Genomic DNA, 14,082 nt, shown 5'->3' on the forward strand with positions numbered 1-14,082 from the left:
CTATTCATATATTCAATCCGTACGAGCATAATATTATCGACAACCAAACCAATTAGAAATTTAGAGCAGAGCCTAATAACCCACTGTTGACCTGATTTGACCGCCCTACTTCGGACTTTAGACCCAACAAATCAATAATGGGCTTCTCTATAGTTATGCGTTACGCTATGCTACTCTTTCTCACACAAGTGTGTTTTTTGTGGATTGTTCTTCACTTTTCCGGTGAAAGCAATTGAAGTTTGCAAGCAAAAAATGGCGGCAAATTCCGAGGTTAGCTCCGAATCCATCACCTTCAACTTCTGTTACTCTCTCCTGTTTTTTCTCGTTGATGTTTTCTTTTAATCTTTTAGAATAAAGGGGTCGAAACGTTTCGGCTATTTCAATCAACAGATGAGAGTAAAAACAAGCCCAAATTCGGAGGATTAGGGTTTATGGATTCCCCAGAAACCCCTCTTCCTCCTCCACCCCCTTGTGTAGAAGTACTCCCTTCCGAGGTTAGTCAATTTTTTAATTTTTTGTGTGGGAATTTTTAGTGTTTTTTTGTTGCATTTTTGGTTAGTAATTTTGTTGGGTTTTGATGATTTAGGTTTCTAGTTCTGTGAAGTATATTGTGGAGCAGGTTGATTTGGGGGTTCTTACTTTGCTTAAGGTAATTGTTGTCACTCTATTTCTTTTTATTGAATGGCATAAGTTAATAAAGATTAAAAATTACCCAGAAAAATTAGAGTTTTTCTTATAGTTATTGCTAGAGATGGTGTGTGTTTGAAAGCAGGAAATTATAAACATTAAAAACGCCGATTGACGTGTGATATTCCCGTGCATTCCGAACTTAATACAGGAAAATGTTGGAAACTCTCAAGAATGTATGGTTTAGAAATTTGTCATTTTGATTCATGGGATACACTTGACACATATTTAATGAACTTACACATCATAGGATTTTTTGGAACATACTATTGTGAGATAAGGAGAGGAAACTATCGCCGCAAAGATAGGCTAAGTTATCTTGTTGTATTGTCAGTAAGTTTCTTTTGTATCAATGGTCTGAGCTAGAGCTTTTATTGATGTTGAATGCATTGCGAAGATAATGTCTTGTAAAACTTAAGAGACACTAATCACATTTTATAAGAATTGTGATCAAATTCGAAAACTGAAGCCATCTTTTGCATTTTGTTTGAGATAACCATTTCTAATAGTTGGAACTGTTACCGAGCATACATATCTAAACTCTAACCTTTGAAATGTCCCAAGATTTTGTTTAGGTCTTGCACAACACCACACTCTAAACTTAAATTTCTTTAGAATGGAAGAAGCCTTACATAGTTTTTTCTTACCTTGTTTTTACTTTAAAAATGGGAAGAAAAAGGGGCTTGACCATTTGGGTAGAAGACTCTGAATTTGACACGTTGATTTGAAATGCAACAAAGTTTGAACATAATGTTTTTCTTCTTCTTGCAGGGTCGTGTGCGTACAAAAGAGGTTTTCGCATTGTCAAACTCTGATTTGGTTCCTGGGAAATATGAAGGTGTGGAAAGTTATTTACTTTTGGTTAACCTGCGGGCATAATTTTTATGATTTTACCATGGCATTATTTGCTGACTATGATAAATTGGTGTCCTTGCTTATGAATTAATCATGGAGGATAGGAGGTCTTAAACTCTGGGAAGGCTCACTTGATTTGGTGAAAGCTCTCCATTCAGAGATACAAAAAGGGGATTTATCATTTCAAGGGAAGAAAGTTTTAGAGGTGTGCTTCTAATTTTCAGGTGATTCTTGCTTTTCTATTATTATGCAATGTTGAGCAACAAGGAAATGATAAGGCTGACTTTCTCACGGGGTGAAAATTCTAGCCTTTAATTTTGTTTGGACCATATCGAGTTGTACTCCAAGTATTATCTAAGTTATGACTCTAGATTACTGCCTAGGGACTTGGGATGATGTTCCTCTGTAATTTCCATCTAGATATCCCCCTTACCTAAAACAGACATTGTTGTTTTTGTCAAGTGACCTCAAGTATAGCCTCTGAAATTTGTTATGTGTATGCTTGTCTTGACATTGGCCTTAGGTTTTAATAATGCATAGGTTTTGGCCTTCATGGGTAATACCTTTCCCTTGGTTGTAGCCATGTAGCCTATAGGGTATAGCCCCTTGCAAGTATTATTAGATGATGCCTTAGCCTTATCCACTGTGAACTATTGTGTAATTCTTGAATGGTAAACCTTTCGCTCGAACTGAAGTCTAGTTATGTTGTGAATTATCTTTTAATTAATTTTATCAATGAAAATCGAGTGCAGCTCAACATCTTTTGAGATCTTCATTTCTTCCTTGCTTGATACTAACTTTGTAATTGTTGTTCTTTGTAGCTTGGATGTGGCCATGGGCTTCCTGGCATCTTTGCCTCCCTCAAGGTGATTATGTCATTTGTAATCTTATATCCACTGCCCCACTGGTATTTTAATCTCATTTGTTCAGCAGCTCAAATTTCTTGTTGTGTCAGGGTGCAGGATCCGTCCATTTTCAAGATTTCAATGCAGAGGTCTTAAAATGCCTCACGCTTCCTAATGTTAATACAAATATTCCCCCTGGAACTAGTGTTTCCGATAGTTGTGAAATTCGTTACTTTGCTGGTGACTGGGGAGAACTGGATCGTATTCTTCCCCATGCTCACACAATCAGTAGTGATGCCACATTATCTGATAGCAATCCAAAGACTGGATATGATGTGATTTTGATGGCGGAAACTGTTTATTCCATCTCCACCCTACAGAGTCTTTACAACCTTGTTAAGAACGTATGTTGTTGAAGTTTCTGTTTTGTATTTGGTTTTTGCAACACAAGGGGTTGTTTTCTTAAGACTAAACATAATATGTACTACGCCCTGCAGTGTGTCAGCCGTCCACATGGTGTTATCTATTTTTCTGCAAAGAAGCATTACTTTGGCGTAGGTGGAGGATCAAGGCAATTCTTGTCTATTGTGGAGAAAGAGAGTAAGTTGTGTAGTTGCATGCTATTATGGACATCTATGCTAAATAATTTGGGACGGAGGGAGTACTTGACTTAACTTCAGATCAATTTACTATAAAGGAAATTATTACAGAGATTCTGTTGTTTGCCATTTCTGAGCACCCATGCTGTTGTAGGGTTTAATTTAATCTGTTGCTGTGATGATGTCGCAGGCATGATGACAGCCAGCCGAATTGCTGAAGTGGCTGATGGCTCATCAAACCTCAGAGAGGTTTGGAAACTGTCGTGCAAGTGAGCATGAAATTAAAAAATTTCAGTTTTGATGATGCAACTAGGCCTCAAAAATGGCGGGACTGACTGTTGAGAAGCGTTGAAGGAAAACCAGTTAGCAGACCTAATAATCGATTTGGCAGTTGCTTTCTGGTTTTGCTGCAAAGTGGTCTTGATGCGTGCTGTAATCTTGATTAATGTTGCTGAAATGTAACACCTCACACTTTACACTTGTTTTATTGTAGGGGCTTTTTTGTTCCCTCATGTAGGTGATGTGAAGGAACTATTTGAACTTATGAATGGGAGTTCTAATAAGATGAATGGGGTTGTGGTTTCCAGCTGAGTTTTGAAACTGCCATCTTCAGTTGTTTTCTTATATTCTTTGCCAGAATAGAACACTCTTACAGGTATAAAAAAGTCTGCAGTAAGCCCTGCTACTCGGACTTGGCTTCAGCATAGATCCAAGGCCATCTTGTGAATAATTTCAATCATTTTTGGTCCAAACTCCAAAGCGAAGTGTACAAGTGTCATACTCGTGTGCTTGTCGAGTATCCAACACAGATATTTGAGGTGAAATAAAAGTTTAGTAACAGAGTAAACTAGGAAAAATGTTAATCCGGCCTGAAAGTTGGTCAAAACCCGCCAGAAAACTTAGGTTCCCGTATACAATTTTAACCTGAAATACACCATGCACTGAAAGTCTGAAACCAAATATGCCTGACCTAAAATCAGACTGACAGCAATGGTTAACAGGGTCTAAGTAACCAAAATCATGGGGAAAACATAAATAGTTACAGCAAAAATGGACTGCACAGCTGATAAACCATATTTCAAAAACAATCTGATTGTTTTTCTGTGTGATGAATACAAAAAGTAGCAGCAAAAAATATGAAACAGGTAGAGTAAAATGCTAGGTATCTGATCTACAGCGATAATACTTAGAGCAACCTCTGTGATAAGGGTTGGCTGCAGGACCAAGACATTCAGCATTGTTGGAATAGGCCTGACCACGAGGACCACCGCAGGCAGGTTGATCTCTGTTCAAAGCACCATACGAGATGTACCTCCGCTCTTCAAGAACTCTCCGTGCTATATCTGACACCATTAACATCTCATTCTCTTCTTCTTCTTCGCATTCACCTATTCTTGAACCATTACACTGCAAGTTTGTACCTGTCTTCTTCTTCGCTTCAACACCATGGACGTGGTGGACTGGGATACTGATCACTATAAGGAACAAACAACATGTAAGTTTTCTCATGGCTTTGTGTTCCTTATTTATGATGGTTTCTCCTTTAGAGGGGAAGTATATAAGTGTCCTCCTCATCCTCACCTTTATGTTATAAAGGTGACATAGTGGATAGTGGAAAAAAGGCTAACTTTAGGCATGAATTTTGATGGACCGCACTTGAGTCACCCACTTCCTCTTTATCACAAAGCTCATTGGGTTTTTGCACGTTTAGGAGCTCACAATAATGATTAGCTTTACTCCAATAATACAAAAACAAAATGATCTAATGTGTCAAAATAATTTAGTAGCTCAGAATGATTAGCTTTAGTCAAATTATACGATTTAATATTTTCACTAATTAAGATATGCTTTGCGCGCTTAATGGGGTAAAACATGATTAGCTTAATTGGTGGGTTTTGACTTATGATAAACCACAAGGCAGGCCCTGTTTTAGGTAAACCACTGTCAAATCATGTCTTAGATATGTTTGGTCGACAATGACATGGAATAGAAATTCAACAAGTTAAGATATGAACTTTCATTCAATCTTATATACGTGGAGTTTTGTGGATGCCAACTATTTTAGCTGATTATGAGCCAGAACAAGAGACACCCAATAAGCCAAAGCACACACATCAGTGATCAGTCTAATAAACACACACTGCTTTAGTTGAGACTTAGAGTCTGCCAAAGTGCTACTACTTAGTTAGAAATTCTTGTTGAAAGTGCAAAAAGAAAAGAGTGAAAAAGTGAGAAACTTTATTTGTTGTTTATATATGGGGATTGAGTGTAATACTTGTTTAAGAAAGTATGAGAGTGGCATGGGTGGACACATAATAATATAATATACGCGTGCGGCCAGCCTAGTTGGGCTCGGGCCATGGACCATGATAAGTTATTCTAAGTGTTTTAAGTGAACCACGGAAGCTTCAGTTCCCGCGACGATTCCTAGGACGGCGCCAGGGGTTTGCTGGTGAAAGGTGGGAGTTGCCGTTAATTGCATTATCACGTTTCAGTGTTTGGTAGTTGATGAAGTTAGATCTCAAAGACAATTTAGGGACATAGACTAGTGTTGTCGAGTGTTCCTCATCGCTAGAGTCGTCGTCATCACTGGACTCGTCACTTGTCCAGCTCTTCTTCCTGTGATGTTGGATACCATCAAAATGCTGCTGGTACCGTTTCATTGTTTTTCTAATGTGTTTCTGTTATGGAGTGAGAACTTATGCTCTTTATATAGGCTAACTTATTAACAATGTGAAGTCTTGCAGGTACTGAATCTATTCCCCCAACAAATTGGAATCTATTGATAATATATTTAGGGGTGTAAATAAGTCGAGACTCTCAATAAACAACTCGAGCTCGGACTTGGATAAAACTTGTTGGGTGATGATAAAGGTCACAAGTTGCAATAACATTTCGTTGTCACAATTTTACATGTCGAAGTTTAATTGATACATATAGGCGTCACGTAGGTTATGCGTCATCAGAATATTTTTACTATGAAAAATATGTAAACAAGGTATTCCATATAAAGAAGAAAACAAATTAGAATATTAATATTTTCCTTTTTTTTTTTTGAAACATGTATAATAGGTTATATACGATAAATTTTTTAATTTCCAATTTAAATCATGACATGTCATCATTGTGACACGCCTTAAAGGTCACATGTTGCGACCTTTATCATTTTCGAAACTTGTTTATGTTAAACTTTCATAGTCACAAAACATTAGTAAGGCGACCTTTTGGTTCTTCATTTAGGCGAAAGTCTACTAAGAGTACGTCTAAGAGGCATCAATACAATGTTAATGATACGTTGGTGATAAAAAAAAATAAAAAATTTGAGAAAACAAATTGAGTATATGCTATTTCTATGAGGTATAATTCACCTTAGCATTTGTGACAAGGAACATGTTTATTCTTTTTGGACGGAGGGAATATTATATTATATAACATATGGCCTCTCTCTAAATTATTCACATTCTTTCTTTATGGAAGAATCAGATTCCACTCTATTATCAACACTTAAACTCTTTATTTGTCTTAGATGTCGTAGCATAGTTTGTTACTTCTGAAAGCTGAAATCTTCCATCCGATGGGCATCAATTCCCTCGATTGTGTAGTTTTTAGTAGAGCCTATCTTGAGAAAGTCTAATTAAGGATGTCAATGTGACGGATGCGGAGGATGTTACCTTCATACCTACACCAACCTAAAATTTTCATATTCATCCCCGCCCCACTACCAATGGCAGGTAAATTACCAACATCTATCCCTATCCCGACGGGTACAAACTAATCCGCTCCACCACCCACCTGGGTATCCATCCCCATCTCACACATCCAACTAATTTCACAATTTGTTTATTAACCAATCAATAACTACTACTTGTTCCGTTTCACAATAGTTGTATATATACTTGTATCATGTAGACTTTCTACGCTATTTATATACTTCCTACGTCTCAATTGTTCATAAATTTTATATTCAAGTATTAAATTATAAGTGACATGGATTTGCAGTATGCATGGGCGGGTTGTGGGATGAAGCAGGTCCAACATAAAATCCACACCCGCCCTTTCACCCATGGCGGGTGTAATTTTAATACCTATCACCGCCTCATAACCAACCAAGCCTCCCCTCATCTCCACTCCGCCTACTTGGGGCGGATGTGGGACAAGTGTCAAAAAATTCGCCCCACTCTGAGTTTATGCACATTAACATTGAGGAAAGTAATAAGATTTGAAATACTTGCCTTCAATCTAACCAAATATTAGTACTTAGATAATTATGATGCTCTTTTTGTTGGAAGAAAATAATTATGTTTTCCAATAATCCAATGTATCAATGGAGTATATAGATATGGACTTATTGTACTTGAACAGATAGTTGGTATGTATTATAGCGTTTCAGAATCCCCTACAACATGGGTCTAGTTTTATTTATGAAAGAAACTGAAAGTCCCTATAATTGTCTCTTTTTATCATCCCCTGCACCTGTTACACTTAGAGTGTCCACGGCGCCAGGTGTTAGCAGGCTGAAGTTGATTGTGACTTCCTGGGTATGGATTACCCTGATCTCCCCTTAGAGCGTTATAACTGATGTAGTTTTTCTGATCAGCAAACATCGTGTCTCGCTCAACCTCATCGTGTTGGCTGCCATTGTTGAACCCATCATACTCGTTGTACTGCTGCACCTGAGTCACACTACCACTGTCGTATTCTTGGTTTGTGTATGGCCTGTAGTCTTGATAGCACTCCATACTGATGTTGTTGGGTTTGTATTTTGAAATGACAAGTGATATTGTTACCACAATATACTCTCTTTAAATAGGTAGTATTATTCATCTAATGACTAATGTAATGTAATGAGGAAAGGATATAGTAGAATATGGCCACTTTGATAGCGCACTGAATATATTCCTATGACACTAGTAAGATGGTTGATAATGTTATTGAGCTGTGTCTTTTACTCTTGTGGTCAATTCCAGAAAATGAACAAGAGTTCAGGTCAACTAAGGTCAACATCGAAATCATACAAATGTTTAAGCAAAACCTGAAACCTGTTAACTGCTAACAATCAGAATGTATACAGTAACAAAATTTGTGCAACTAATTTCTTAAAGACCTGTATTCATGGCGCCTTATCAGTTATCGGCTTTTGCCCTCTAAAGTTAAGGTAAGTTAGCTGATCAGATTCAGGTAAATTTGTTCTTGGATACATAACTCAGTTCGCTTAACACGCAACTTGTTCATGACAGTAGCCATCAAGAACTGATGCTACTACTGGTATCAGCACCCATCCAATGAATGTAACGGGCGAATAAGATCCAATTCCTCGCTCAGAGGTCAAAAGTGACAATCCAGCAAATGGATGTGATGATGAATAAGATCCAATTCCTCGCTCAAAGTCAAAATTTATGTGCCATATATAATTCAATTTACAGTAAGTGCGTGCATACATAAGATAAACTTCTCTCCTGCAAGTTATATCAGACACCTAAGTGCAGCATTGCGTCATAAACATGATGCTCCAAATGGCTCTTCTCCGCCTTTCATAATGAATATGGTTTAAAATAAATAAAACATAGCCTTATTCCCATAAAATGATGGGTCCGCTGCATAAACCAAGAATTCATCCCTTGTGGTCATCCAAAGATCATATCCTTTTATTTCAACAGCATTTATACAGTTGTAAAAGAACATTAACACCCAGTTTTATTTCAATCCGACAGTATACAACAACAACAACAACAACAAGCCTTATTCCCAAAATGATTTGGGGTCAGCTAACATCAACTGTCACAAGGACTCGTTTGCGATATGTGAAGTAAGAAAAGTGTAAAAGGTAATGATGACAGTATAACATAACTAAATTTATTCAACATGATGACCTCTTATTTGCCCGAGTAATTTGGCTGCTCAAATCCATATATCTGATGTGCAGTCACCCCCTGGGTATCTCATTTCATGGGCAAGCGAAGGACCATCAGGCTCCAACCCAAAATCTACGAAGAAGTTGTGATTTATAGCAAGTCCACCTTTCTCAGAGTCGACATCTATTTGCAACATATGAGATCCATGCTCCTTTAGTTCAGGATAAAACTGATTATCCCATGCGCTAAAGAGGGAGTTGGTCACATAAAGCCGCTTCCCATCTAAACTTAATTGTATCATCTGAGGTCCACCTCTCAGTTTCTTGCCCTGCAAATCATAGCATATCCTTAGCTTAGTCTGACTATCAAGGTTTATTTATCATTATCAAGATTTCAGAATTCAAATTCAAGTCTAACATTAGCTAAAGGACCTAAAAGTTTACAAACCTAAATCAAGTAAAGTATGTCAATATGTCATGAATCAGATTCAATTTTCAGACAGGTTTCATGGGACTAATCCAAGTAAAGCATCCCGTTCGGATAATTCAAATATAAGGATCTAAGATTTGTTTCCACACACCAAAAAAAAAAAACCCTAAAATTTGTCAGATTTAATTGTAGCATAGTATGTCATCAATCCTAATCAATTTGTAGGACCAAAAGTGTCACAGAGCTAATTCAGGCATGGTATGTCATTAGCCTAAATGCCTAATTTGAGGAGCTAATTAAGATTTCATGGTTGACGAATTTTACCTGAACATCTGGAACATCAACCTGATAAGTTGAACCATCTTCAGCTACTGCTGAAACAGAACTTCCCTTGCGGATAAGTCCTCCAATCCACACTTGGCCAGTCAAGACGGGGTTCTTGGGATCCTCAATGTTATACTGTCGGATATCTCCATGAAGCCAATTCGAGAAGTAAATGAATCGATCATCTAGGGAGATTAAGAAGTCAGTTATCAGCCCAGGCATCTCAGGAAGAACCCAGTTTTGCACCTTTATTGGTTTCACAGATGCTGCAACCTGGAAAGCGAAACACAAAATTACCAGTAGTCTAAGCCACGCTATATCTGCTAGCTTTTTTGAGTAAAAATGTCGAAAGTAAAAAAAAAAAGACTCACTTTCTTATGTTTACTTGGATTTTGAGAGGCAAGGAGGAAATTTTAAGGATATGCTTCTCGTTGGAAGTCTCATTTTAGTATTTTACTGATCCACCAACTTTCTGTGCTTAGACCCAATAACGTAAACCACACAAAATGATCATGGTTCCTTTTGGTAATCCAGTGAAATAAAAGATAGGCAACCAATGGAAATTATAATTCTTTTCTTCATTCTTATTCCTATCTCAGAAAACCAACTACACTGCTGTTTTTACTCTTTATTGGACACTAACTCATGCAACTTGGCACAATATACATACCTCATGGCTCCAAGATCCATCTGGGTTCTTGAAAAATCGAACCATGTTACTTGATAGTGCACACCCAACATAACCAGTATCTTTAGAAGGGTCATGAAGGAATCGTATCTGCATAATTACGAAACAAATTTAAGCTAAGGAATCAAGAATTTTACAAATAGATTTATATTGTTGACCTACCTCCAAGGGTATAAGTCCAGTATTTCCGAGGTCCATTGTCTGTTTCAATTCACCATCAGGCCAGCTATATACATATAAATGTCTTCCATATAAGCCCTCTGACACATGTTGAGGGTTGAAACCCTTGGAAAACGCCAAAGGGGCTCCCCATGATGAGCTTATCATTGTCTTATGCCGGGGTTGGTACCAGAAATCATAGCCAAAGGATGGACTATGTCCCGGCTTTTCCCACCTACCATTATAAAATTCCATCAAGCACAAGTTTTGAGCTACCAAAAGCTACATATGCGAATTATGCAGTAGCAGGAAATAAGAATGTCATTTTGTTTACCTTCCTTTTACATTAAATTCAGAGTCGAGTAAGAGAAACCCATTTCCCTCGGCTTTCCCATCGCTGCCACCGAGGCATGAGATAAGGATGTCACCGGAGGCAAGGCAATGAGAAGTGTGCGGGTAAGCTAATCCAGTCTTCGCCAAGATCTCTTCAGGCTCAACAACTTTGTGCAACGACGGGGTCTTCGGATTCTTTTTTGTATTTACAATGTACACCCTTCCTGATCTGCAAGAAGAAATGATCAAGATCAATATGCAACCTTCACTGGAAAATCAAGATCAGATTTATAGTTATTACTGGAATCATTCTTCCTGACAGATTTACACAATCCAACCATCAGATTCCATATTCCAAACTTCAAATACATGCAGCAAAAATCAATCATGGCAAGTAACACTCTCATACTCATACAATACCATCTCTAAGGAGGCTCTTGTCCAGCGAATGCGAATCAATCATTGGAAGTCTTTATACAAAAGGTGATATTGCTAATTAAGACAGATTTATCGATATGCAAGATATGATACTTGGATGTAATGCCAGAAGCAACAAGCCTTACATTAAAGAAGGAAGCACGAGAAAACGTCTGTCAGCAGACGAGTCTCCATGGCAAGAACTGCAGGAATTCCAACCTGAATGATGCAACTCATCCCCCAAATTAGGAACAGACAATCGATGGATAACTTTCGAATATGTAGGAGAGTTTGGATCCACGTCAACTGTGCCCAAGTAGTCAGGCTTCTCTCTTCCAGTTCCTGCAGAAACCATGTAAGCTTAATGTTGCAGCAACCTAACAAGAATATACTGGATTCTTCACAAGTTAAGGCACCAAGCGAACTCATACGCTAACTTGATTAAATAAAATTGTGACATGAAGCAAGTTTAAGTATTTTTGACAGAATATTTCAAGTAGGTTGTTACTTTGGCTAATCAATCCAACAACTCAATGTCCCAACCTAAAACATTTCCCAGTTGTAATTCCCCAATCCTAATGAAAAAGAGCAAGTCTTAAATGAGATTGTCTTAGACTAATTTATTGGGAGACGCCAAACATTAGATCTAACAAAGTCAGAAGTCACCCTCTTCACCCCCAAACCCTAATTTCACACTAAACTTAAACTGTCTATTGTGAGACCAAATCATACTAGATTTTTGCCATTGTATTGTGATTAGTGATTACCATTCATCAAGGGAAACCATTTCGTTAATCCCGAGGTTTACTAACTTGTTTAAGCCTCGTTTACCAATTTGTCTCTACAATGTCAACCACCATGATCAATTAATCCATCTTTGAGACACTAGTACGCACCACAACTAAAATTTTACAATTCCAATCAAAACCATCCTCATGGAAATCACTAAATATCCAAACATCTAATCAAATGTATTAATTCTATTAATTCCTTAATCAAACAATAACAATAACAGATAGTAGAATCTACATCACATAACATGCAAAAAAAAAAAAAAAAAAAAACAGACTATGAAAGTTGATCATCTCCCAACATTTAGACTATGAAAATTCTTAATCTAAAGAAGATCAATAAAAATCACATGATTGTAAAGATTTAAGAACGGTAAAGATTAAATTTTATTAAGATTTCAAGGGTTTTACCAGTATATACACAAGTAACATAAAGAAGAGCTTCTCTAGGACCAGCCATGGCCTCCAAGGGAGTAGCATAGCCTGGGCCTTTTCCATGGCAGCAAATATTTCCGCCATTTTTCTCTATTTCTCCATGCTCAATTACTGCTACATCCACACTTGCCATTTTTCTGCCAAATTCAGAAACAAAAATGAATAATTACAGTAAAAAATAATCAAAAAATGATCGATTGATGGATTAAAAGAGAAAATTGATATATTTTTTTTAATATTCTTTTTTGGAAATTACAAAAAAAAAATGAGGGAAAAGAACAAAAAAAATCAAAATACCCAAGAAAAGATCATTAATTGATGAGAAAAATGAAGAAAAAAAACTGGGAAGTTAATAGGGAAGAAGAAATTAACGTTTTTTTTTTCTGGGTTATTTTTGTATGTAAAGCCAAAGTGTGGCCAAATACAGTAACGTTACCAAATTAAATACTTCGTACTTATAACTTTGTAAGTTAGTACCAGGTTCATCAATGAGGAAATTATTTATTATTTGACTTTTATTTCTGGATTTTAATGATAAGATTGAATTTGCCTAGTTTAGAATTATCTGTTCAACTAAGACAAATTTATTATTATTATTATTATCTTATGATTTTGTTGTGGATTCATCTTCTGATCTTCACATGTGTCTTGATTAGCTTCGTGATTAATTTAAGATTTATTACATTATTTTTAGGGATTATTTATTTTAGTTCCAATTAGCCATAATGAGGTGTTATGGTCAAAGACGCAGATAGGATCATAACTATTTCGGATATGTGACATGATTTTTATTTATCGAATGAGCGATAAGGCAATAAATACTACAAATGGAGGGAAAGATTCAAATATGTGACCTATCGATTATCATATACAACTACACAAGTCATTGTATTTAACCATTTTAAATAGGTCCCTGTGATGAGGAGTAGAAGATTTATTACGTAGAATTTTATTTTATTTTTAAAAATGTTAGGCGATCAATTTTATCAGCGAGTAAATCAAATGGAGCTCTATCAAATTAAAGCTATCTCATTATAAGTAACGACTAACGAGTATCGATCTCTATTTTGAATTTTATCTAGGATAATTAGTCGCACATGTTAGATGGAAAACACTATTTAAACTAATGATCATACACAACAAGTCGTTATTTAAGGACCGGCTTATAACACTATTTAAACTAATGATCATACACAACAAAGTTGTCAAAGCTAAGGATAAGATGTCATTGTTAGGTTATGATACATATGACAATTCATAAATCATGCGGAAAAACCATTTAGCCAGGAATACATATTATTTACACATAATCATATAGCATAGTTTAGATGCATACTCTTTGTTGCGTGCCTTCCCTAGCTGCGCCCGAACCGAACAAGAACAAGTCTTTAGGACTCCAAGTGTCGTCCCTCCGTAGATAGTCCACAGCACGTCCGGATCCGCCTTAAGATTGACCAACTAGAATCGCCCTTAAGGTACTAATAATTTCGGCACTTTTAGGCAAGGTATGTGACTGAATTTTTCTCTCAAAAACTCACTTTGAATACTTGAATAATCTATATAAATATGTGACCCTAGGCACCTATTTATAGAGTTATGGAAAAGGTTTTGGAATCCTATTAGGATACTAATTTATTTAATTATAATCCTACTAGGACTCTAATTAAA

The 14,082-nt window shown here is 36.6% G+C and overlaps 3 protein-coding genes across 4 annotated transcripts; 1 reads left to right on the plus strand and 2 right to left on the minus strand.

Moving 5' to 3' along the window:
- The first annotated feature begins 111 nt into the window (after window positions 1–111).
- LOC110776404 (uncharacterized) lies at window positions 112–3,572 on the plus strand. The gene is made up of 9 exons (XM_021980967.2): window positions 112–270; window positions 351–494; window positions 587–649; window positions 1,459–1,525; window positions 1,647–1,747; window positions 2,364–2,408; window positions 2,498–2,791; window positions 2,885–2,987; window positions 3,177–3,572. Exons 1-9 carry the CDS (start codon window positions 253–255, stop codon window positions 3,257–3,259), a joined length of 918 nt encoding a protein of 305 aa, XP_021836659.2. The 5' UTR covers window positions 112–252; the 3' UTR covers window positions 3,260–3,572.
- A 481-nt stretch (window positions 3,573–4,053) lies between these two features.
- LOC110776405 (protein RALF-like 32) lies at window positions 4,054–5,684 on the minus strand. The gene has a single exon (XM_021980968.2). It carries the CDS (start codon window positions 4,559–4,561, stop codon window positions 4,145–4,147), a length of 417 nt encoding a protein of 138 aa, XP_021836660.2. The 5' UTR covers window positions 4,562–5,684; the 3' UTR covers window positions 4,054–4,144.
- Window positions 5,685–8,610: 2,926 nt separating this feature from the next.
- LOC110776406 (selenium-binding protein 2) lies at window positions 8,611–12,895 on the minus strand. Of its 2 annotated transcripts, none has more exons than XM_021980969.2 (8): window positions 12,712–12,895; window positions 12,391–12,551; window positions 11,335–11,530; window positions 10,773–11,000; window positions 10,442–10,673; window positions 10,262–10,369; window positions 9,592–9,864; window positions 8,611–9,166 (listed from the first exon to the last, which is right to left on the minus strand). In XM_021980969.2, the coding sequence occupies exons 2-8, from the start codon at window positions 12,545–12,547 to the stop codon at window positions 8,885–8,887; spliced, it is 1,476 nt and encodes a 491-aa protein (XP_021836661.2). In that variant the 5' UTR covers window positions 12,548–12,551; window positions 12,712–12,895; the 3' UTR covers window positions 8,611–8,884. The 2 variants fall into 2 exon arrangements, with proteins under 2 accessions (XP_021836661.2, XP_021836662.2); XM_021980970.2 differs by having other exon boundaries at window positions 12,787–12,837.
- Between the last annotated feature and the right edge of the window lie 1,187 nt (window positions 12,896–14,082).

Source organism: Spinacia oleracea, chromosome 1 (genome assembly GCF_020520425.1).
Source record: "Spinacia oleracea cultivar Varoflay chromosome 1, BTI_SOV_V1, whole genome shotgun sequence".
Classification (NCBI taxonomy): Eukaryota; Viridiplantae; Streptophyta; class Magnoliopsida; order Caryophyllales; family Amaranthaceae; genus Spinacia; species Spinacia oleracea.